This window comes from Myodes glareolus, chromosome 4 (assembly GCF_982192425.1).
Source record: "Myodes glareolus chromosome 4, mMyoGla1.1, whole genome shotgun sequence".
NCBI lineage: Eukaryota > Metazoa > Chordata > Mammalia > Rodentia > Cricetidae > Myodes > Myodes glareolus.
The window spans coordinates 39,354,598-39,380,544 of NC_142029.1; the positions used below are offsets into that span (position 1 = coordinate 39,354,598).

Here is a 25,947-nt window from a genome sequence, read left to right on the forward strand (position 1 = left end):
ATTGTCTTGCAGCTTCCAGCTTTTCCAAGGAAAGGGGCCACTGAGGGACCCATACCGGCTTATCTACTAGCCAAGGGATGGGCATTGTCTTTTGTGTGGAAGCTACAGCTTCAGTGGCCCCTATGAAAAACCCAAGCCTTTTCTATCTAACTTGGAGACAGTCTCAATAGGATTCTGTCTACCTTGGAGACATTTACCAAGTCCCTTATTGGGAACATAGCCCTGACGTGCCATCATTTGCTTACTGGTATCAGAATAATCATTTGTAAGTCTCAATCTCATTTGAGACTGCACATCCCTGCCCCATAGGTTGATGGGCAAATCAACCACAAAAGGCTGAAAAGTCCCTCTCTGATCTTCTGTTCTCCAGACTAACTCCTTAGCACTTATATGCGGTGTTTGTGCATACCCCAGCCCTTGAAGGGACTGGGAGGCCTGTTGTAAGGGCCAGCGTTTTGGCCATGCTTGGGATCTGATGATACTTTTATCTGCTCCAGTATCCACTAGGCCTGAAAAAATCTTTCCTTCTATTTCTAAATTTAAGATTGGTCGCTGATCAAGCTCCAAGGATAAACAAGCCAAATCTACTCCCATGGGAGCAAGGCTTTTGTCCTTTAAGACAAGCCCCTCCGCTGGAAGCTTATTACGCCCTGAAGGCAGAACTAAGAGTTGAGCTATTCTGTCTCCTGGGGCGATGGAAACTACCCCGTATGGAGAATGGCAAAGAATTTTAATGCAACCTTCATAGGCAGGGTCTATGACTCCAGGATGGACTATCAGGCCTTTCATAATTGAGGATGAATGTCCCAAGACTATGCCAACAGTATCTTTTTCTAATGGCCCAAACACGTCAGTTTCTATGACCTGAACTCCCATATCCTGAGTTAATAGCAGTTTGGAGGTGGCACAGAGGTCCAGCCCTCCGGAGCCTTTGGCTGTCCTTCTTGTTGGGACGATGGAGTCATCTCGGGGACTGCCATCGTGTTCTGAATTGCCCCAAATATTTTTGGGCCCTGGGTGCATGGGCCCCTCAATCCGTTTTTTGACAATGACTGAATAGGCATAGGAATAAGTTGTCCATTTATATCCCTAGCTGATCTGCACTCATTAGCCCAATGTTTCCCTTTCTTGCATCTGGGACAAATGTCTGGCTGCCTCTGCGATGTTGCAGCTGAGAGCCCTGAAGAATCTGAGGCATTATGACTATTGGGACATTGTTTTTTGAAATGCCCCAACTGTCCACATTTAAAGCATGCCTTTCCCTTATCTCCTCTGACACCTCTGGCAGCAGCAAGCACAGCAGCCGCCAGCCCTGCATTGGTTAGAGGCCCCCCAACTTCACGGCAGGCTTTGATCCAGGCTTCTAATCCCTTTCCCTTTACTGGACCTATTGCTCTTTGACATTCCTTGGTGCTCTGCTCAAATATTATTTGCTGGACAAAAGGCAATGAAATATCTAAATTCCCAAACATTCTTTCAGCTGCCTCTGTCATCCTAGCCACATAATCAGAGAATGGCTCTGCAGCACCTTGAATAATCTTGGTTAAGTTACCAGCTGTTTCACCTTTATTAGGGAGTGATTTCCATGCTCTATAATGAATCTCACTAACCTGCCTATAAACCTCCCAAGGATAATGATTCTGATTTCCAGCAAATGCCCCCTGTCCAAGAAGCATATCAGCCGTCCACTCTGGGTGGCCACTTTGTATGTTAATGCGCTCTTGGGTCTGAGCCTTGTCCTGGACTATAGATTTAAAATCCAGGAACTGCCCTGCTGGAAGAGCTGCTCTTGCAATCTCCTGCCAGTCTGTAGGAGTCAGTGCTACTGTAACAATCCTTCTCAATAATGCGATTGTATAACTGGCATTTGCTCCATAATTTCTCGCAGCTTCAACCAAATCCTTCAGCTGTCTGTATGGGATTGGTTCATACCACCTATTGTAATTCTGTGGCTCCTCAAAAACAGGAAAGGCAGCAGCCAGTTGCGACCAAGTTTGCCTTCCTATGAAGCTGTGACCTTCTGTAGCTACCTGCTGGTACATGGGTGGAGGGGCGGATGGGGGGAGGGCAGCAGGAACTGGCGCCTCGTCTCTTCTGCCCTTTGTAGTAAACACATCAACATCGCCCCGCCTCCGGCTACCTTGCTGCTCTTTCTCGGATTTAGCAGCCGTTCCCTCTAGTTGTTCTTCCTCCTCTGATAAATCTAAATCTACAAATTCTTTCACTACTAAAGCTATGGGGCTTCTCTTCCCCTTTTCTCCTTTTTTTATTTCCGGATCCTTATCTTTTAATTTTTCCTTTTTCTTTCTAGGCCTACACTCTTGTTCCTCCTTCTGATCTGATTCTGAAAAGCTGTCCTGATGTTTCTGTAATGCCTTGCGACCCTGTTTTAATATCTCTATATTACGTTCTTCCTTCAAGCAGTCCCGCACCATCCTCCAAAAAGGAAGTGTGCCTCTCCCAATATTTCCTTCTGCTTGTTCCAAATCCCTGCCTAGCTTATTCCAAGATGGTAAAGTTAGGTCACCTGAAGCTGCAAACCAAGGTGAGACATCAATAATGTCTTTTACAATGTTAGCGACAGTGCTAGAAGAGATCTTTAAATCACGCTGTCGCAAAAGTGCCTGGATTGAGCGATAAATCTCCCTGGGGTTCGAACTGGCTCCATAAGAATTGCCCATGATGCGCACTTACCCCCTGGGCTAAAGAAAAAAACCTCCTTTTTACTTACAAGGAAGTCCTTTTAGAAAAATGCCGCTTGATCTACTGCGGACTTATTTTTACTTTTGACTAGAGCTGTAGTCGCAGCAGCAACAAAGGCACTCACCACCTGGTTAATCACAGCGCAACCCAAAGCAACAGAGAAGAACAAATGCACACATTACCACTCTGGACCAGCCTTAGCAATCAGCTTACATCTGGAGGATTTCCTGACGTCAGTCACCGCTCTTTGTGTTGAGTTCTGAATTCTGCTCCCTCCTTGGCTTGTTCAAATCCGGCGTCCCGGTTTTCAGCACCAAAATGTGACGCGCTCCCTGACCAGCAGGAATGGACGGTCACAAAATCAAGAATCCTTCTCAATCACAATTTATTAGAGCTCCTTGCTTGAAAGGGGGAATGGGGAACAGGGATGACGAGAGAGAGCGAAAAATCCAAAGACAGCCGCTTTTCTAGGGTGAGAGGCTCGAATGCTGATTGGTTGATGCCATTCTACTAGGATCCAAGGCCACGGGACAGGTCAGGAGACCGAGTCTCTTGAAATGCAAAACAAGGCTCCAGCACACCGGCCTAAGGCGGCAACATCAAAGGATATGTATACCTCCAGGCTGTAGGAGTGCTGGCACTATCTGGCCAAGGCCACATCCAGGCGGCTCCCTACATACTACGAAATTATATACAATAAGTACAAACCTATGAAATTATATAATGATAAATAACCTATAAAATGATGCGGGAGAATTGTCTGTATTCTGTCAATCATATTTTAATAAAATGCTGATTGGCCAGACAGGCAGTATGGGAGGGAAAACCAGACAGGAAGTAGAGGTGATGCAGTGAGAACAGGAGAATTCTGGGAAGCAGGGAGGTTCCTCTGCCAGTTCTGCCCAGACCACCGGAGATGAAAGATATAAGCTGCCCCGCTGGAAAAGGTACTGAGCCATGTGGTAACGTAGATAAGGATAATGGGGTAACATAAGTTATAAGAGCTAATAAGTAGCCTGACCTAATGGGCCAGTCAGCTTTATAACCTATAGAGATCTCTGTGTGATTGATTTTCTGGGACTTGCCGGTTGTGGGGTACTGAGCGGGACAGAAACCCCAACAAGCCGGCCCTCATGTTACATATGGTGCCCAGACGTGGATAACTGAATCCACAGAAAGCCTGAGAAAGCTTGGGAAAGAATAGAGTAAAGCATGTTTTCTTGGTGGCAGCAACTTCTCTGGTCTGCTCTGCTTGCTAGAGGCAAGCAAATGCTCTCATCTAAGAGAGGCTTCCTGACTCAGCTTTAGCTGCAAAACCCTGCAGCTCATTAAGAGGTCCTGCCACGAAACACTTACATGGTGTTGGTGAAAAGCTGAATGCATGCTTTTCGGTTTTCAGACGTAGCAGGAAAAAAGCTGCGCTGTTTTAAAATGTCGGCTTTCTGGGCTGTCCTGCCAGGGCAAACTCTGACTCTTTTAGGCAGGCAGTCCGACTGAGTGTGGTCTGTGAGCAGAATACTACAGCTTGCTTGCTAGCAAGGACCTTGAAACGCCATAGGGTTGTGGCAGTGAACTGCAGCTCTGGCTGGTATCTCAGCCATGAGGCTGAAAAGCTAAGGAATGAGCTGGATCTAGCCGTCAAAGCCACGGCTCTCCATATTGCTTAGTAAATTAAAGGCTTATGTAGTGAGAAAAAGAGAGATATACAGTAAAGAGAGATTCAAAGAGGAATAAAACCTCTAACTGGTTTACAGTATGTTAAAAATATATGCAGGCTAAAGGTTAAAGTCATTAAAAATAAAAAAGAAGAAAAGGGAGACATAGGGTGTGGTGGTACACACCTTTAATCCCATTGCCTGGGAGGCAGAGGTAGATTTACCTCTGTGACCTCAAGGTGTGGTAGTACACGCCTTTAATCCCAATGCCTGGGAGGCAGAGACAGATTTCTGTGAGTTCAAGGTGTGGTAGCACATGCCTTTAATCCCAGCACTGGGGAGATAGAGACAGGTGGCTCTCTGTGAGTTCAAGGACAGCCTGGTCTATAGAGTTATTCCAGGACAAAGATATACAGAGAACCTGTATCAAAAAGTAAAAGTAAAATTAAAAGAAATAGAGGTTGAAATAAAGCCACATAAAGATGGAAAATACACAGAGACTCTTGATACTGTGTGTTATTATGTTGTCTTTGAATTGTTTGAATGCTGAGGAAGGAGAAACAGCTGCTAAAACATTTTTGTTTATAAATATTGCTGAACTAACCCAAGATAGGTTTTTTGAAAATACCTTGGCTTCAAAATTGAAGTCAAAAGGTATGCTACTTTAGAGAAGAGATTGTGTTTTTGTTTCCACAGAAAATGAGAGGTTGTGGATTCATTCTGAGTTAAGAAAAATCAAGTATGATCAAGGAAGGCCACCTGAGAAATCTCCGACAGGAACAGATGGCCCAGATGTCTGAGTTCTTCATCCAGAACAGGTTCAAGACTGCTGCCTGAGATGATCAAGACTCACAGGATACTCCAGTCAGGACTTGATGATAATTCTAAATTTTCTTTAGGTCCCCATAAGATTGTCAGTGCCCCCAACCAGCAGGAAGTAGCTTGAAATACTATGCCCACATTCCCAACAAATGGACTATGAGTATTTTCCTTTGTTTAAAAAAAAAAAGAGGGAAATGATGCGGGAGAATTGTCTGTATTCTGTCAATCATATTTTAATAAAACGCTGATTGGCCAGGCAGGCAGTATAGGCGGGAAAACCAGACAGGAAGTAGAGGTGATGCAGTGAGAACAGGAGAATTCTGGGAAGCAGGGAGGTTCCTCTGCCAGTTCTGCCCAGACCACCGGAGATGAAAGATATAAGCTGCCCCGCTGGAAAAGATACTGAGCCATGTGGTAACGTAGATAAGGATAATGGGGTAACATAAGTTATAAGAGCTAATAAGTAGCCTGACCTAATGGACCAGTCAGCTTTATAACCTATAGAGATCTCTGTGTGATTGATTTTCTGGGACTTGCCGGTTGTGGGGTACTGAGCGGGACAGAAACCCCAACAAGCCGGCCCTCATGTTACAAGGGGGAAAGGTATAAGCGTGCTATTACATGATTTTTAAAAAGGCTGGGACTGGTGAAATGACTCAGTGGGCAGAAGTGCTTGATGCCAAGCCTGAGGACTTGAGTTCAATCCCCAGGACTCACCGTGTAGAAGGACTCACCTGCTGATGGGGGCGAGTTTCCTCTGCTTCACACACTCTTTCCCCAAACACATTTGTAAGTGTAACAATTAAACAAACAAAAATTCAGGGTTGGGTATGGCGACACAAAACTAGAACTCAGGATCTTGAGTCAGGAGGAATTGAATTTTAGGCCACCTTGCGCTATAGAATGACCCCCTATGGAAAGGGGACAATATGATATTATGTGCTGTTCTTCATATGCAACCTATACCTTAACTAAAAATGATAATGCTATTCTGACCTTTGCAAGTAGGCACAACTGGTGGAGTAAAGGGAGATGCTGAGGAGTCTCCAGCTGACTCTCTCAGTCACTCCTGCAGGTCCCCGTCTGCCAACTGTTCTGTGATGGTTCCCTCGGTCCACTGCCACATTCCACTGCGTCCAGACACTGTCAACACTCAGGTTGCACAGTTATGTGCTTCTAGGAGAAAGAATCACTGCCAGTCAGCTGTTAAATGCAACCTAATTTTAAACATATTAGCATGGAAAAACACACAGCTGAATAGCTGAGACAGGTGGTGGCTCCTTCTCCCCCAGTTTTGTGTAGGGGTTGCCTGCCCTATATCCTGGCTTTTCAATGTGGTGCTTACTAATGAAACCTTTTATTTTTGATTCTTCAAATCTGAATTTCTTGGTACTTTAGGTTTTTGTTTTTTTCTTTTTGTGTTTTGAGACAGGGTCTCACAATGTAGCCCTAGCTGGCTTGGAACTAACTCTCTGTGTAGAACAGGCTGACTTGGAACTCACAGAGATCCTCTTGCCTCTGTCTCCCAAGTGCTGGGATTAAAGACATGTGCCACCCCAGCTGGGTGACAGTTTGCTTTCCAAGCTGTTTTTCCAGATCACATTTCATGACTATGCTTTTATTAGCAATAAATACTGAAATATGTTTTTCTAATTCTATAGGCAAAAAGTATCTCAATTTTAATAATTAGTTAGATTGGACACTTGATGACAGTAATTTTTAGAGGAGTCTGTCATTGCTGCATGATTATCTGGCACTTTTTATGGATAAAAGTAAGCAGTAAATTCATTGTAGATGTAATTATGTAACTGTTATGACAACTTTAATTACTAGATTAACTTTTTTCTCTTACAGTTGCTTAATAGATTTTTAAAAAGTGTTTTGAGACAGGCCCTTACTATTCATGTATATGTATGTGTTCTGGGTGTGTGGTGCATATGTAGAGGTCGGGGGTTTGGGGCATGGCCCTCAGGTTGTCAGGCTTGACAGAAGTATCTTTATCCTGGACCCTGGGGGAAGCATTGCCAAAGGTCACTTTTGAGCTAACGAATTCCAATTTCATATCATTTTCTAAAATATGTATTGTAGCCTGTGGTATTTGAATCACCTTTCTATGACACAGGGTCTCATTTATCACAGGCTGACCTTGAACTCGCTGTCAGGATGATTGAGTCCTGATTTTCTAGTTTCCTATTCTTGAATCTGGGATTTTAGGTAGGTACTACCTTCCTGGGTTTTATCTTGTACTGAGGATTCTATGTAGCTATGTGAAAACGTTCCATAATCTTTTATTTATAGCTTAGTACTTATGGATTACCCAAATAAAGCAAAAATAATAAAATTAAACAAGAATGGGATTTAAGTCATGTGTTGGATGTTAACATGTTCGGAATTATGGACAGCCATGGTTTTGATAGTTTTGTGTCCTTTTCCATTATTGTGCCCTTTTGTTTTTGATGTCTCTGCACATCTTTTCTAATCTGTCTGTGAAACGATTTTTATCTCAAGAACCTGTGCGGAAAGAGGAAGGACCACATATCTTAACAGTTGGGAGCTTCTGAACAATGTCACAGGCCCTGCTCAGTTACCTGAGCGTGGAGTCATTCAGCTGTATTGTAGTAAGCGGGATGGGAGTGGCAAACTATGTATGCTGGGGGATGCCTTCCCAGCAAGGGGAACACATAGGCAGTAATAACTGATAGTCAGGAGGAAGCATACCAGAGAGGAAAATTGAACGTGTGATCACAGAAGTAAACTATTAAAATAGAAGATTAGAAAGCCAAGTGGAAGACATTGCCGGCAAGGTTCGAATAAAAAGATAAACTGGATAATAGAAAAGAGAAAAAATAAAAAAAAATAAGTCATACATATGAAACACAGATACTGAGTTATCAGACTTTCAGAGAGAACAGAAAATATAAGATAAAAGAAAAGAAATAATATGAAGACATTTCTCAACTGCATGGGTGTGCTTCCATACTGACTGAGCCCCCAGAGTGAGTCAGGATGATGGTGTAATCTATAATCCTAGCAAATCTGTCTGAAAACTCCAAGGGAAAGCAAAACAAAGCAGTGTGTGCCACAATGAAGTCCAGCAGTGACGACTGAGCTGTGTTATCATGGGAGCTGCGAACACCCAAGATCAAGACTGGACCCTTCAAGGTCCTCCCAGCTTCTCAGTCTCAGGGCAGAGACAGGCGATGCGAAGGATGGAACCTACAGGCGTGGTAACTCAGCATGCCACAAATCCTCGAATATGCCCTCAAAATCCTGAAGAAAAGTATCTTTCAGCCCGGAGTAAATTGTACATTTAATAAATGTGTGCATTTGTGTTTACTCTATCGTCTCAGTGAGAAGTAGGAGAAGGAACCTGTTGGCCATACAGGGTCTTAAATATGTGTTTAGTAGAGAGCAGTGAAGACCGGTCCCAGCAGCTCCAGAGTGCATCAGGGAAGGAGGGCGCAGCACTGTGTCTGCTTAGACAAGCTTTAAAGATTGGTACCCTTGAATTGTTAAAAAAAAAAAAATAAAGTATGTTCCTTTACTGACTTAATACAAGACTGGTGTGATATTGCAGCTTTAAAGGGCCCCATCAGCATGAAAGGTTCTTGTAAGGGAGTTGGGGATGCGAATTAACTAAGCTGCAGAAACACAGGCTCCAGCACCGAATGAAAATGTCGTCTTTCAGAAAGAGTTAGCAGTTCTAGCAGTCTATTCCAGGGTGGTAAGTTCTGTGAATTGAGGCCAAACTGTAGCTGAGTTGAATTTTAATTGTTGAGGTATCATTGTGTAAATACCTCTAAGAATGGCGGAGATGTGAAACTGTAACTAAGTCATTGAACTGGTCTGATTCAGTGTTTGATTTAGCTCACCTCTATAACTAGGAGCTTTAAGTAAAGTTGCTAACGTAAGGAATCCAGTTGGACTTTGGTGTGTGTGAGAGGGAACTGCTCTAAAGGAAGTCGGGCACAGCCGGATTGGCAGTTAGAAGTGAAGGCAAAGTGCCCACAGCACGGCCGGGGAAGTTTTCACTGGGAATGCGCTGAAGGAAACGGCAAGTAGGCCCCTTGCTTTTGACTGGGTTTGGGGAACTTGAAGCCCATTAAGCCTTCGTACAGCTTTCCATTTAGCTGTTGCTGTGTACTGTGTGCTAGGAAGTCAGGAGTTGACCATATAATCAGTTTTTGTATTTTACTGGGATAATTTCTCTTTTTAAGAACTTACTATCTTAACAACTTTGCGATTTGATGAAACTATCATGGTTTCCTAAGAACTCGCTGTTAGGGAGGATCAGAATGATATATACATTGTGCATGTGTTGAGCTTTGTTCTAAGGAAGTCAGACATCCAGGCAGGTTATTCCGCTCATGGAAATTCCTATGGTAGTGCTTGGCTCTCTTCGCATAGAATTGGAGGTGTGGATAAGTCTATTGGAAAACAGAGCAAAGCCTAAGAACTTACCTAATGTTAGACTCAGGTTTGTGTTTTTATGTGTTTTTAGAATCTCTTATTATACTTATTTCCTTAATTTTTTAATTCAACACATTAATGGGAAATGTTACGTTGACTAACAAGCAATGAGTGAGTTTGACTTGAAGGGTATTTGAATTTTAGTTTATTTTTAAAGTGTGTGTGTGTTTGTATGTGTATGTATGTGTTTGTGTGTGTGCTGTGGAAGCAGTAGAGAGCTGGGCTTCTCTGCATAACTTACTGGCATCTGAGAGTCTCCTCCCAAAGCAGCTCTCTACCGCCTCCACAGCCTCAGGAAGAGGCCTTTGTGGCTCTTGTTAAGGTTCAGCTTTCCCAGATGGATGAAGTTTGTTTACTTCCTTGTTTCACGAGACTTTCCCACTTGCTGGCGAGACTTTCCCACTTGCTGTTGGACAGAATGGTGCTACATAACAACAGGATCTGTTACATGGAATCTTACATGCAAAGTCACGTGCCACATGGGCGTCTCCTCCCACAGCTGAGTGGTTTAGGATTGTGATGAGCTGTGGATGATTCTTTGCACTTTTCCCTGCTGCTCACGGTCAGGCTTGGTGTAGATTTCCAGGTGTCCTCTTTGTTAATTTTTCAAGGTTTTGTGTAAGCCACCGTCCTCCCCAACATACACTCTTGGCTCAGTCCTTCTGTGGAGCTGAGAGGTGGTGACGATCCTCTGTAATCACGGCAGTCTGCTGAGGAGCGCAGCCTTTGTCTGAGGACCTCCTGACCCGTCTGGCAGCAGGAAAGGCAGATTCGGTCACCTAACAGGGAGTGGCTAGAATGGCTGTAGCACAAGGAGCTTGTTTTGGAGTTCGCTGTCTGCTTGTGTTGACCTCCAAACATCATTTCTTTCTGAGCTTTAGGTGTGCTCCCTCTGGCATTGCTGTTAGCATTTTCAGTACCTTCAGGTATTGTATACAGCTACCCTCATCATTTTAACTTCGGAGTTTTAGAGTCAGGTCCCTTGGGCTATTAAAAGGAATACCGATGGGCATATAAAGGTGTGTACCACCACCTGGCTAATTTAAATTTTTTTTTAAAAAGTGTGTTTGCATATGCTGCGTGTGTGCAGGTGCCCAGGGAGGCCAGAGGAGGACATCAGACTCCCTGGAGCTGGAGTTAACCGGTAGTTGATTTTGAACCCACTGATGTGAGTGCTGGGAACTGAACTCAGGTCCTCTGCAGGAACCGTACAGGCTTTTAGGTGCTGAACCATCTCTCCAGCTGCTTTGAAGTCTTTTGAAAGTTTTGATCTGTGAACAGCATTGTCTCTAAGATGTTCTTGAGGCTTTGGAGACTCAGAAGGCAGAACTTTTAATCTAGTGAATAACCCACTGGGTTCTTCTATCTGGGTGGGACCAGCTTCTACATACCGTGAAAAAGTGTCAACAAACACCATCGAGTGGAGTCTTATTGTCTGTCCCTTTCTCTGAATGTGCCTGTCTTTGTGCTAGGTCATGGGACGATGGTGGCTCAGTTCTACCTGCGGGATCATCATAGAGAGAGAACAAATGGGCCTGAAAGCCTTTTGAATTGTGGATGTCAAAGTCCTTTCTTTCCTTGACTAAGACAGAAGTTAGCAGAACGAAACAGTTAATGTCTGTCTTTTGCAGAGCCATGAAGTCCTTGAATATTCTTTTATAAATCTGCTTTGTACAAGAGTATCTAGGCTGCCCTATGTACCAGCCATCTCAGTCTGCACCTCTGTGGGTGGCCTGCTCTTGTGGAAGAGGCTTATGTTTAACTGTGGGCCCACTCAGCACAGCCAGCTTCAGAGTTGTGGGTGGGTAACCCTCATTTAGGTGGATTCCGTCCTCGGAGAGGGGTAAAGCCCTGCTTTTATAGAACTCCACTGAGAGCAGTTCTTGCCTTGTGGCCTGATCCCCTGCAGCTGTGGCTGGCATTCTTTAGAATTCTGTCTTGTCTCCCTGACTTCTCTCAGGTGGCAAGTCAAAGTATTATCCCTCAAGGCCGAGGCTGTCAGCTGGCATTTACTTATTCATTCGTTTGTTTGTTTGCTTATTATAATCACGTTTCCCTTGGTATTTTGGTCTATATTTTGTTTCTATTGTTGAGAACTCTACAAGGTAGATTTAAAAGATTACTTGAAGTTTCTGGAGTCCTGCTTCTTTCTTCTCTAACATCCCCCTAATGTTTGGACCATGCTGACTTATTAAATAAGTATCTAGCAGTATCTGACTATAAGATTTGTAAAATAACATTCAGTTACAATACACTTGATCATACACATATGTGCACCACACAGGTATACACACACACACACACACACACACACACACACACACACGCTCACCTCCCCTACACTCACATACCTATGCAGCATCTTTTTAAATGTTTTGTCTTTTCTAAACTTTATTATGCTTAGACCTGTGATAATGCCTAAGCCTGGCTTTATCCTCACTTCTTTCTGTCTCCATTTTGGAGCAATCCCTTACTTTTGGATAAAGGTAATATATCAGCTAAAATTTGCTACCTAAAAAGTGTTTTATTTTCTCTTTCAACCTTTCTAAATTCAATATATTTTGTGCCTATAATTCCTGTAAAGGGTTTATATTTGAAACACAGGTAAAACATGTCATTATCCCTCACGGTATTTCTACTTGTTCTTCAAGCAAACCTGGTGCCCCTGCCCTTATTTTATGTTTGTGTCCTTTCCTTCACTTACATAAAAGCAACATAGGGAAGAAAAGGTTTATTTGCTATGAATTTCGGGGAAGTCAAGGCAGGAACTTGAAGTATTACACCCATAGTTAAGGGCAGAGAGAATATTAAACACATGGTTGCTTGCTTTTCAGCTGGGTTTGCTCTCTTCTACAGTTCAGAGCACAGCCCGTGTTGCCACCCACATTCCTGGTGGGTCTTTCTACCCCAATTAACCAACAAGGCAACCTCCCAGGGACATGCCCAAAGGCTAAAATGTCTTCATAATTCCTCATTATAACTATGTTTCCTAGGTAATTCTGGGCTGTGTCAAGTTGATAGTTAAAATTAGCTATCACACAGAAAAGACGAAGATTAACTATTGCCTAAATGCAGTGTAAAAGAGACCTGGATCTAAATTATGTTTCTGACAGAATGAAATGTATTAGTACCACCTGCCCATGTGATATATTTTCTAAACTTCTAAGTAGGCTGATCGGAAGCAAGGACTTGGTTCTAAAATGGCCACTTTTTGATTCTTTTGTCCCAAACCTTTACAGTTAGATCTTAAATGTCTGCATCTTAGTTAGATATGGCCACGATAAATTGTTTAAAGAGGCAGTAGTGGTGTGTGCGCGTGCGCTTTGGGTGAGGCTGAGACCATTTGAAGAAAGGCAATAGCTTCTACACATCGCATCACTGAGTTAAAATTTACCCTATAAATGTCTACATTTAGATACACAGACATTTTAAGTTGAGCTTGCCAAGAATAGTAACTTAGCTTACAATAATCTAAAATATGTAAATGTGAAGTAAGTAGTCACAGATTTTGCGGCCCCATTATGTTTGGAAATTCTAAGGTTGGGCTGAGTTTTGCTCCGTGCTGTTTTGGAAACAGACAAAATGATACAATAAAAAAAATACAAAAGCAATTTTTGTGAACACACATACTATAGAATTAAATTCAAGTGTCCTCAGCAGAAACCAAGTAGAAAGTTCACATCTGTATGTCTTTGAGGTGTAAGAAAGACCCAGTGAAAGCCAAATTGCCAGGAGATGAAGCTTTATTTTCCTTTTCCCATTTGAGATATGCATGGCAGAGAACTGCTAGCCCAGCTCAGCCTCACCTTCCAGAGGCTTCAGCTAGCCTGCTGTAAACAGGACAGGATTTTTCCATTCTTCCTTGAGTAACTGTTTTGATCTTATCATCGCAGGTTTCTTTCTTTTGTAAATATTTAATTACATTTATTTATTATTTGTGTTGGGGGGGATGGGGAGGTGCATATGTGCCATGCATGGCGCACGTGTGGAGGTCAGGGGACAGCTTTCAGGGGGTGTTCGCTCCCTCCTACAGTGTGGGTCTCGGGGATTGAACTCAGGTTGTCGGACTTGGCAGCAAATGGCCTTTACTGCAAATGCAAGTCTTCATTGTTCTGAGGAAGCTTGTCACTGTGAACCTAGTCTTCAGGTCTCTGCTGGTGTGTTATAATCCCTTGGAAAGATCTGCAGAAGGTAAGGAGCAGACTGTGTTGGTATCATCAGGCATAGGCTAACTTTCCATGGAAGAGCTCTGGAGAGGGTGCACTGCTGTGTTCAGGGAGCAACAAGCAGCCATCATGGGTGAAGCTCAGGAGAAGCCACAAACATCAGAGGAGTTATGAACAAGAGGCATCGTATGTGAAAGGTGTGTGGACCACGGCAGAGTTAGGCTTTTATGTGAGTAGCATTGTGGAAGGAGTAAAAGCAAAATGTGATGTGACTTAGGTGATGAAGGAGTCAAAACTGACCAATGTTCTCAGGGCTGGCTGTGAAAAGCTAAGGGAGGAAGCAGGGAAACCAGGCAGAGCCATTCTTATTATCTTGGAGAGGATTTATGGCCAGGCACGAATTGGTTATACTGAAATTAAGTCAGGTTCTGGGTCAAATTGGAAGACAGAGGCAACAGCGTTTGCTCAGAGACTGGATGTAGATGATGCAGGAGGAAGTCAAGATGGTTTTAGAGTTTTTGACATGTGCAGCTGGGTGAAACGAACGAGCAGTCTTCATCTACAAAATGACGCCCGAACGTTTGGCAATGTACTTCCTTATAAAGCCTAAGAAAGCTTAAAAAGAACGCTTCTAGATCCACAGAAACTGGAGCCAAGGGCAGCTTCTTGGTAGCCGCATTATTTTCAGAAAGGCTCTGTTTGCTGGCCGCAAGCAGAGGTGCGGCTCCTTTAAAAAAAAAAAAAAAACAACAGCTTCCTGGTTTGTACTGGACCAACTCTGACTCGAGGTCTGGCTGTGGAGCACTTAAATGGGGTCTGTGAGCAGAGTGCTACTACTTGCTTACTGGCAACATAGACCTGCTGCGTTCCTGGAGCTGTTGTGGTAAGCATGGCTCGCAGAGCTGGGTGAGCATTCCTCCGCCTTGTATGAACATTCCTTCACCACGTTGGACAGGGCAGAGTGAACAGCAGGGCCACAGAGCTGATCTTAGCTATGCTCACTTAGCATTTTTTTAAAAGCTCTCTTAGTCAGAAAATGATTACAGATATGCAATAAAGACAGATTCAGACAAAAAGAAGATATCTGAATGGGTCACAGTGTTGAATAAATGCACGTGGGCTTATGAGGGAGAAGAAAGAGTACAGAGAGTCATAGATTAAAGGAGTAAAGATAATTAAATATTAAAAAGTAATAGAGTTAAAAAAGTAAGCCACGTAAAAGTGGGAAATACACAGAGTCTGGATTATGTATATTATTGTATTTTCTTTGAAATTTTTGACTTTGGAGAGACATTTGATTCTGAAGGCTGCTAAGCTAAAACAACATATATATTTTAAAGGTGTCTTGTCTTCAAAATTTGGGTCTAAGGATATGTTGTTTTGGAAAAGAGGTTCTGTCTTTGTTTCCACAGAGGGTAGAAAGTTGCGGATTTCTTACTGACTAATATAATTTGATCAAACCAGACCCCCTGAAGCAATAGCCTAGATGGTCCAACATCCATGACAGCTTCAGGACTGCTGGCCGAGGTGGACCTACCACACAGGATACCCCATAAAAGACCTGATTAACAATGCCCCAATCAGCAGGAAGTATCTAGAAAACAAGTGGGCTGGTATCTCAAAGGCTATTGACTGAAGGAGTTCCCACAGCATGCAGCTGTGAGCTAAAGCTGTCACTTTATGAGAAGAGGAGGACTGAGAGGAGAACAGATTTAAAGATAGAAGTCAGGCTGTACGGTAGGGTGAGTTAGAGATGGCTATTGTCTAGTAGTGATTTTGAGCAGCCTATGAATTCTAGTTCACCTGAGAGGATTCTGTTCTGGCTAGAAACTTGGGCATTAGTAATGTGTTTAAAAAAGATTTTTAATATGTGTGTGTGTGTGTGTGTGTGTGTGTGTCTGAGTTTATGTGTGCACTAAATGTGAGTGTTAGCACTCAGAGGTTAGAAGGGGGCATTGGATTCCCTGGAACTAGAATTTGGGTCCTAAAAATAGAATCTGTGTCTTTTGCAAGAGCAGCAAATGTTTTTAACTGTAAGCCATCTCCCTAGTACCATTATTAGATATATTTAATACTATTAGTGCTGTTATTGGTCAGAAGGTTCAACGTTTTAAGACTAGATGGGATTTTTAAAGTAAAAAATGAGAGTGGATGAAAGAAAAGTCCCAAGAATTCAGTCTTAACGAGTTCTGACTTGAGTAGATCAAGAAGACCAGGAAGAGAGGAACAGATAAGGAATGAAGGAAGATTTCAGGCAAGGAAACCAAAGAAAGGAGTTGAAGTCGAGTAGGAATAAAACCTGAAGAGTCAAGTAAATGATAACCTGCTTCAAGGAGAGTAGTAGTCAGCTTGTCAGGTAATACCTCATATTCATGAGCCTCATATTCAAGATCAAAACTTGACCATGTGATTAAGCAATGGTCATTGGTCATCTTGAGAGGCTGAAGTGTACATTGGACAGGAATGGGTTTAAGAGAAGATGATGAGTGAGAAAATAGGGATAGTGGTATAGCAGATAATGGAACAGCCTGATAGTAGAGGGAAAGATTGATCATGTGATGTTGGACAAGAGGAAAGGAGGAGAAAAAAGGGAAAGGAGAAGGGGAAGCATGAGATTGACTGGTATGGATTGAGGTTTCCCTTTGTGACTGGAAGGTGGTAGGTTAAGTAGAGTGGATGAAGAGATGGGGTCTTAGAAGGATCTCTAAGAATGACTTGGCTCTAGTAATAGAACAGAAGTTTGAATATATGGGCATACATCTATGCTAATGAGTATATAGTGTTATGAGAGCTTGAGGAATATTTAATTATTTTTAAAGCAGAAAATTCACAGTTTTAGACCTTGCTTAGTATTGTTTCAATGGATGCTATATAGTGGAGTTAAAAATAATTCAAAGGGCCTCTGAAAAAAATTTGAAAAGATAGTTTAAGTTTCTCATTTTGTACAGGATCTGAACACATTGTGATATTATGACATAGGACATACATGATACACATTCATATTACACATGTGTATATGTTGTATGTACTTTGGTTTTTATGTAGACAATAGGAGCCAGATTTCTCTTCTTCTAGGGGTAATACCCTCATCCAGGGCTTCCTGCCCTGTATCCTGCAAGGCAGAACACTATATAAGAGGCCAGGTGAATGCAGCAGCCAGCTGGCCCTGCTGAGGTTCTCCAGTTAGTCCCTTAGCTTGGGTCACATCCTTCAGTCTAATCATGTTTTTATTGAATGTCTAACTGCAGTCATGCTGATGGTAAGCCTCTAAAAAAGCCCAAAGGACTCTCACACCTCACCTGATATCTCATTTTATCAGTGTCCATACTCTATGCCTGACGGTGGGATATATGTGTATTAAGGTGTGCTTGTGAGGTCCATATCATCATGCTTTACCTTTATTTTCTAATTAATTAATTAATTAATCAATGATAAAATCTGTCACTGAGCCTGGGACTCTCAAGTTTGACAAGACTGACTGACCAGAGAGTTCCAGAAATCTCCCTACTTTCCTCATCTCCCATTTCCAGAACTGGGGTTATACTTGTGAACCTCCACTCCAAGCTTTTCCATGGGTACTGGGAATCCAAACTGAGTTCATTCTTGAGCAGTGGGCACTTTGCCCTCTGAATCATTTTATCAACCCTCTGTAACATATTTTATAAAGCCTCATGTGTAATTCAGTACTCTCTTGGGTTATGTGAACTGATGAGTAAATTAAGAACTCAAGGGTGTTTTGGGAACTCCACTTTATAGCCAGAATGTTAGAAGCATCATCTATACAATCTAGGGCAAATGGCATCTCAAGTAACTCTAGGCAGGCAGGGTCAGAAGTGAATGGAACTTGTGGGTATCCAGCAGGTGTCCACTGCTGCAGAATTGATAGCCTTGCTGTCTGGTGGCGTGAGTTTCAGCACCTTTTTAGGTCACAGGAGTCTTTTGTGTTGAATGTGATGTAAGAACAAGGGCAGGCACTGCCACCTGATGGAGTCAGTGAACCCAGAGGCAGAGTGACCACGGAAGGAAGGACTTTATTGACAACAAGCTGGCTGTTGGGATATGCAGGCTCTTGTCTTCCAGCAAGCATCTTGCCCTTTGCCCTGAGGGAGAATATTTTGTAGGGAATTTTAAAGGAAGATGTGGGAGTTCCAGACAGGTGGGCTGCCATAGATGTCCATTGTTCCTAAACAAGCCTCCGGAGGACGAGCTCCACACATCCCCTCTTGCTCACTTAGGTCAGTCACTGTGTTGGCAACAGAGGCTTGTGTCTGGTTGTCTTGGTGCCTCTGGCAGCATACTTCTGGGCGTAACCTTCTCTGCTAACTTGGGACCAGGTTCTGCTCAGGAAGAGAAGGTCTGTCTCTGTTCTCGTTGACTTCAGTGTGCTGTAAATCAATAAAAAGACAGGCTTTAACAAACATTAATCCTCTGGAGCTAGGGTAGATGGGAATGAGGAGAAACTCCTTATAGTTGGAACTTGACATGAAAAGCTGTTGTGGGCTTTCACAGGCAGTTCATTGTTTTCTGACACAGTACTTGTATATTTTTTGTTGTTATGATTTAAACTAGGGAACAATGTTCTATTACATAAATAAATCTTTTTCAATAAATAAATCTTTACATTAACCACTGATGCAGACAGGAAGCTCCCTTAAATGACGCCATGTACTACAATGCCCTTTCCCATAATCTCTTCTGCCCTTTCCCATAATCCCCACACTTCCAATTTTCTCAGGAGATCTTGTCTTTTTCTACTTCCCATGTAGATTAGATCCATGTATGTCTCTCTTAGGTTCCTCATTGTTGTCTAGGTTCTCTGGGATTGTGAATTGTAGGCTGGTTTTTCCTTTGCTTTATGTCTAAAAACCACTTATGAGTGAGTACATATTATATTTAGATTCCTTTGTTGAGAGTTCTCTGTTTAGGTCTGTACTCCATTTTTTAAATTGAATTATTTGTTCTTTTGATGACCAATTTCTTGAGTTTTGAATTTTGAAGATCATACCTCTGTCTGATGTGGGGTTAGTGAAGATCTTTTCCCAATCTGTAGGCTGTCGTTTTGTCTTGTTGACCATGTCCTTTGCTTTACAGAAGCTTTTCAGTTTCAGAAGGTCCCATTTATTAATTGTTTCTCCGAGTGTCTGTGCTGCTGGGATTATATTTAGGAAGTGGTCTCCTGTGCCAATGAGTTCAAACGTACTTCCCACTTTCTCTTCTATGAGGTTCAGTGTGGTAATCACTTTTAGATTAGATCTAAGGCACAATCTGTGAGATTAAATTTATATTTGACACTGCTAAAGTGATCAAGGACCTTGAGACTAGGTAGGTCATAGGCCTGGGGGAGAACCTAATATTATTATTCTGCTAAAGGAACATAGCAATAAAACGACTCCTAATGACAGATTGCTATACTCTAGAGAAGTGCTCAACCTTCATCAGAGAAACTTCTTATAGTAAATGGGAATTACCAGAGATTCACAAGTGAACCATGTGCAGAGGTGGAGAGACTCTGGAGTACTTCACTGTAAATGGGATGACTTCATCAAATCCCTCCTTTTGGAGCTCAGTTCAGAATAGGAGACAGAAACCTTGTAAGAGTTAGAGGTAGTGAATGACTCCAGAGAAATAGTGTCTTCCAAATACAGGAGGACTAATGCTCATATAAACTTATACAGCTTATATAACTGGGCCAGCACCTACAAAACCTGCACAGGTTCAAGACAGACAAAATCCAGCACTAAAAGGTGGAAGTGGATACAGAATCCTTCCCTAACCAAGAAACTATTTGCAATTGATACTTGCTAGGAGAGGGAAAAGCAATGTTTTTCCAATGGAGTGTACTGGGTACATCAGCCCTACTCCAAGACAGGCCTCATGCCCAGGAGTAGCTAGCCAACACAAAACACATTCTCTCCCTCTCCCTCTCTCTCCTCTCTCTGGTGTGTGTGTGTGTGTGTGTGTGTGTGTGTGTGTGTGTGTGTGTGTGTGAACTTTTTCTTTTGTTTTAGCATTTTTTCATACTGTTTTTATTGCGATAGAGGGTGTAAAAGAGCATGAAGTTGGGAGGTTAGGGAAGTAGGGAGGGTCTAGGAGGAGTAGAGGGAGAAGGAAAGTGATGTATGAAAGAGTTAAAAGAGTGTTCAATGTATCTTAATGTAATGTCTAGGATGTGGTGCAGGGTTCATGATGCATGTGATTCAGTTTTCTCTAATTATCTAGATGCCAGTTGTGAGGAAAAAGTTGTTTTATTTCCTGTGTTTATCTGCTGTGTGCGTGCAAACCCATACTCAAACCCATGTTAGTAGAGTTGAAAAGCATCTTAATGTTATGAGTTATGAGAAAACTTGGCTGCTGTCTGACTTCAGACCTGTTTGTGGTAGCAATTCATGCAGGAGTTTATATCTAAAATATGACTTGTGATTTTGTCATATTTTGTCATATTTGTGAAAATCGGTAAGAAAAATCCAATAACCAATGTTAATAATTAAGGTTGTATAGTATTTGTAGTGGTTTTTAAATTAGTGTCAGTTAGCCTTGGTCAGCAGCTTTATGCATGAAGTGGTCACAGACTTTAGACATTGAGTGATGCTCTGCAGAGTCTCAGTGGGCAGTCACCTGGACCAATATATACCATTGCCAGCAGACCTGTTGTACACGAAGACTGTTGTAGATCTTTCTCTCTTTTTCTGTCTCACACTGAAAAACAGTTGGCCTCTGTATTTCCATCATAACCTAAAGTAGTGGCTCATACATAGTAGGTGTTTGATACATGTTTATGAGAAATATGAATAAATGAGTAAAAGTTCAAATTCTTAATTCAATTGATGTCATTTTTGGAGCTTGTTAATCTTGAAATATTTTTCTATTTTTTTGTTCTTATCTGGATTTAATAGTGTTTTCTATCTATGATTTTTATTTTGCAAACCAATGTGTTTGTAATAAATGTCAACATTATGTTTAATTAATTTATAATATCATATTATAATAATAAGAAACCCCATATTTACCATAACTAACTGAAGAAGAATAACCTGAAAATACGTTTAGAAAGATATTTTCGGAGGCAGTTTAGTAAGAAAGGGAATCTTACTTAAATGTATTAAGAATTTTGGTGTACAAATAATTGCTTGTGGGACAGAAGTGCCTGGTGGAAGACAGCATTGGGTGCCTGCAACCCACACCAGCTGTGGCCAACTGTTAGCCAGTGCCCAGTTTTCTCACGGTGTCTGGGCACCAGGAAGCTAATAGCCCTGGAGTACACTGATACAGGTGAGAAGCAGCCAGTGGGCAGCTTTGTACCAAAGGTGTGTGCCAGGGGCTACCAGATAAAGAGTAATCTCTTCAAATTGCAAATTTGATACATTTGTCTTCTCTTCCCACTGCCCCCACCAAGGTCGGCTACGCACTGTTGTACCCTCTTGATTATCTTTCTTCCCCGTGGTCATTTTCTCTGCTAGCGATTCCCTGAGGCCAGACGTTGTCCTTCTTGTTCACTGTTCTAGTCTGAGCACCTAGCTGTCTGTGACACATAGTAGGTTCTTAAAGAAACAGAAAAAAATGAAAGTGTAAGCAGGCCTAGGGGTTTCTGTTTGTTCTGCTTAATTCTTCTCTCTTCCTTTTTAGTTATTTGTTTTTTCAGTCCAACCTCAAAATACTTTTGTAGCTGCTGCTTAACGTGTAATGACTAGCTAAGAAAACACAGATGTTGCTGTGCCTCCCAGCTTGACTCTTGGGGATCATTTGGAAGGTACTGGTGCATGCAGACAGTGGCTCACATTTTGTAGCATGAATCTGCCCACTTTGCATGGCACACGGACACTGTTGGAGACATCACTAGTCCAGAGGAAGACGAATGTGGATGTGTTCTTGTTTCTGATTCCTAATGTACAGTAAGTTGTTTCCTAGGGAGTCCCCAGGTGATGCCTTATTTGCCTTCAATGAAGAAAGGCCAGGAGTGCCTCCTGCAGCTCCTTCCTGCTTCTGTGCATTGCGTCTAGTGTTCCTGGCTTGCTTTCTTAAGAGATACAGCTCAGACTGGGGACCCAGCTGAGTGGAGGATTTGCGTAGACAGTGTGAGGTCCTGGGCTTGATCCCAGTATGGTCTTCATAACTACATGGTTTTCAGCTACTAGTGGCGTTTCCCAACAGTGACTTTGGGGATGCTGACAACTTTCAGCTTTTGCAGTGAATTCCCAGCAAAGCCCAGTGACTTCTTTTTTGCTCAGTATTTCTGCAGCCAGCCTACCATGGAGTTCAAGGCATGTAGTGGTAGTCCTGGGGACTGAGGCTGCCCTTTAATGGCTCACTTTGTAGAGTGTTTTGTTTGTTTGTTTGTTTATTTTATTTTATTGAGAAAGGTCTCGTTACGTAGCTCAGACTGGATGTGAGCTTGTGGCAGTTGTCCCGCCTCAGCCCCTGAGTGCTGGGATTGTAGCTGTGAGCCACCTTGCCTGGCGTACAATGCCTTGAGGTACTCTGCATATGTGGACATGCTTGGTAAGAATGAGGGAAACCCTGATGGGAAGGGTTTCCTGAAAGAGTTTCTCTTACACCTCTTTATTTATTCATTTACTGTGTATGTAGTCTGTCTGTGCATGCACATACATGTGCCACAGCCTGCATGTGGAGGTCAGAGGACATTTTTCAGAACTCGGGTCTCACCTTCTTCCCCAATGTGGGTTCTGAGAGTTGAACTGTGATTGTCACCTTTGGTAGCAAGCACCTTTACTTACTGGGCCGTCTCAACAGCCCTGACAGATTTTCTGAGAATGACTTTGTTGTAGATTTAGGGCTGTGCTGAGGAAGCAAGGTTAGATGTGTACCTTAAACTTTGCCCATTTCATTGAAAAGTTGCACTGCATGGTTTAAATTGAGAAAGTGATTGGATAGTTTGATTTACCATTCTTCTTCTTCTTCTTCTTCTTCTTCTTCTTCTTCTTCTTCTTCTTCTTCTTCTTCTTCTTCTTCTTCTTCTTCTTCTTCTTCTTTAGATGGGGAGGTTGTGCTTTGCTGTGTGATTTTGACATTTTCAGCATTTTTAAAAGGATGATTATTCCCTAAACGATCACTACTGTCTATTTCTCTTTGTGTGTAGAAGATTGCCATCAAATTATTAGTGGTTTCAATGAAAGGATGCCGGGGATGGGGAGAGGTGTGACTAGGGTCTATTAGAGCGGTGATCTCAGTTTTATGTCACTTAATCTCCATGGCAATTCTGTAAGGTAAGTGAGACTATCCCACCACTGAGATAAAGGTAAAGATACAATCAGGGAGTCAACCTGCTCAGAGCAGTCAATGGTGGGGCAGAGTTTCAAGCCTTGGTTTTAAGAGAATCCAACTCGTTCCAGTCTGTCGTCTCTGTTTACTCCCCAGGACGGTGTGAGCAGTTCATTCATGCACCAGGGACTGTCACTTGTGTATGTCGTGCTAGGCCTTAGGAGCAAGCAGGAAATACGGGGTCTGTGCCCGATGGATAACAGTGGTACGATGGGATGGATGTTTTAGCTGGATTAGTGCTGATCTGAAGATCGGCAAGAGTAGAAGCAGGCATGTAAGACATTGTGGAAGCCTTGGACTGAGATAGCAGAGGAGATGCAGAAGAGTGGGTGGATATGAGGTCTCTGTAGGGAGAGCTGGGAAAGTTAAGGGGTGATGAGAATTCGGAAGGAGCCTGAAGAGTTACGGACGACTCCAGGTGGGATTTGAACTGAGTGATGTTGCCTTTACTAATGCAGGGAAGAACAAGACGGGGTGCAGACCAGGATGATGATGACGATGTCTCTGACAATGTGTTAGGTTCCAGCAGGGAGGTAAACATCTGGGAATTCCATGGGGATCTGGGATGATGAGAGAAGCTTGAGTATCCCTCACACAGATGGTATGTGAAGCCAGGAGAGTGGCTGCCATTATCTAGGGAAAGCAGGCATGCATATGTGGCAGTGGAAGCCTAAAGCAGAGTTACCGATTTACTGTTTATGGAGAATCTTTGTTTCATTTGTTAACTTAGAATTGCATGTAAATGTGAGAGCTGTGTAGAGAAGGTAGATCATTCTGCAACCACTGCATAGGAAAGATTAGCCACCAAACACACTGCAAGATGCCAGCATGTGAGCAGCTTCCAACTGAAGTGTGTGTCTCTGTGTGACTCTTGTGAGGGACTGCATCTCAGAGTCCTGAGATCATGGGATCTTCAGTGGAGTCCCCAGGCCTGCAAAACAACCAGTATGTTACATAAACCACCTGCTCTTTAAGTACAGGTGAATAGTGGAAGAATTAGGTTCCCATTGAGATACTGAAAGTAGAGTATTCAGGTTCAACTTGCTGGCAGATTGAGTCACACATTCGTCTTACAGCATAGAAGCTCCTTTAAAAAAGCATTTTGGATAGCTTGTGCCCTTTTGGTTGCTCAGTAGACAGAATTATAGATGTTAACGTTTCAGAATAACAAGCGTGAAAGCCTCATAGGTACAGTTGAAAATGGGATGTCTTCAGTGGGCACTACCTGGAAACCATTCAAATGCGAGACAACAGGTAAACAGTTCGTTGTTCAGTAGACCCACACAGCAATATGGTTGACTGGGCTGAATATAGAAATGCTTTTTAAATAAAGAAAGCCAGACACAAAAGAATGCGGATGGTATGATCTCATTTGTATGAAGTTCAAGAACAGGCAAAAACTGAGGACAGCAGAGATGACAGGGAGGCGTGGGAACCGGAGGGGGACAGAGATGCTCTGTGAACCGAGGAGGGTGCTTCTTAGATGGTGCAGTCATCTGTCCAGATTCATTAACGCGCATATTTAGGTTTGTTCACTTCACTGTGAGTTTCAAATAAGCAGCAAGATAAGAAAGTGGAAACATACGCTGAGCAGTTGTGTGGGAATGAGCCTGCGGAGTACATGGCTGCTATCTCAGACTCAGGAAGCCCACAGGAAAGACCCCCCCGCCCCGCAACCCTTCAGGTCCAAAATGAGTCCTTTTTACACTCTGTTAACTTTGCACCATAGATGTCTATTCCTACAAGATGAATGAGCCACTCAGATTCCTTTAGGCAGAATTCTAAATTGCTTTCAAATGAAAGGTATGAACTGTTAGCATTTCTATTCCCAAACTGTACTCTGGTATGCTCACGGCTGAAGCAGGGAGGTTCAGGAATTACCTGAGGGTGGAGCAGCCTCTGCCTTCGTTACCTAAGGTAGACAGAGGGCAAGAGGTAGCAGGATGTGGAGGAGAGGGAGCAGGTGTTTTTATGACTTGAGATTTATATACGTGGGTAAAGGAGAAACAATTTGAAGACCCCTCCACAGTTATTCATGTTGCTTTATTTGTTCCTTTGAACAGGAGATAGTGGAGAACCTCCTTCAAAATGGAAGATGGAAAGCCCGTTTGGGCACCCCACCCCACAGATGGATTTCAGATGGGCAACATTGTGGATATTGGCCCTGACAGCCTAACTATTGAACCCTTGAACCAAAAAGGCAAGGTGAGTTTCTTGTAGAGATTTTGAAATCTGATCTCTTTCATACACACACACACACACACACACACACACACATATATATACGTCCCCCATGGAAGGTGAAAATGAAGTAGACATTCCTGCTGTAGTGATGGAAACAAATGCCCGGCAATGCAATCAAAGTTTTGGGCTGACGTCCTTGTCTAGCTGGGAAGTGCGTACTATGAGGAAGTAGGATCCTGTGATTCAGAATCAACATTTTTAGTTGTGTGATAAAATGCACTCAGTGGCAGCATTTTTATCCCATATGTCACACAGTTAATGGTATGGCTGTGATGGAGTCGGTGTGTTACCAAGTAAACGTGGACGATGTGGGTGCTGTTCTTAGGTCAAGTTCTGCTTGGAGCTTCAGCTTCATCATCACCTTTTCCTTTTTTTTTTCTATTTTGTTTACTTAAACTTACTTATTTAAACTTATATAGTGTGGAATTTGGGTAAATATTTTTCTATTAAGTAAAGATATTTGATTCTTAAAGCTCCCATATAGTATTATTTTATGATAATAGTGTACAATATACTTTGATTCTGTGCATATATTATTTACTTGCTTTCCTGAGTGGACCTTGGGGAGAGTGACCAGGAGTTGTGATTTACTTACAGCCAGGGCCTCCAGG

General features: G+C 42.7%; 1 protein-coding gene across 6 annotated transcripts in view; it reads left to right on the top strand.

Annotated features, from left to right (window-relative positions):
• The window catches only part of Myo6 (myosin VI), a 146,161-nt gene that overhangs the window by 39,409 nt on the left and 80,805 nt on the right, over positions 1 to 25,947 (top strand). For 5 of the 6 annotated variants that reach the window (XM_048435729.3, XM_048435731.3, XM_048435732.3 and 2 more), the window contains exon 2: positions 25,156 to 25,297. In XM_048435729.3, the coding sequence (XP_048291686.3) occupies positions 25,181 to 25,297 (117 nt within the window). In that variant the 5' untranslated portion in view covers positions 25,156 to 25,180. Of the gene's footprint in view, positions 1 to 9,098; positions 9,235 to 25,155; positions 25,298 to 25,947 lie in introns of those variants that run through there. The other variant, XM_085689452.2, reaches the window with a different exon arrangement.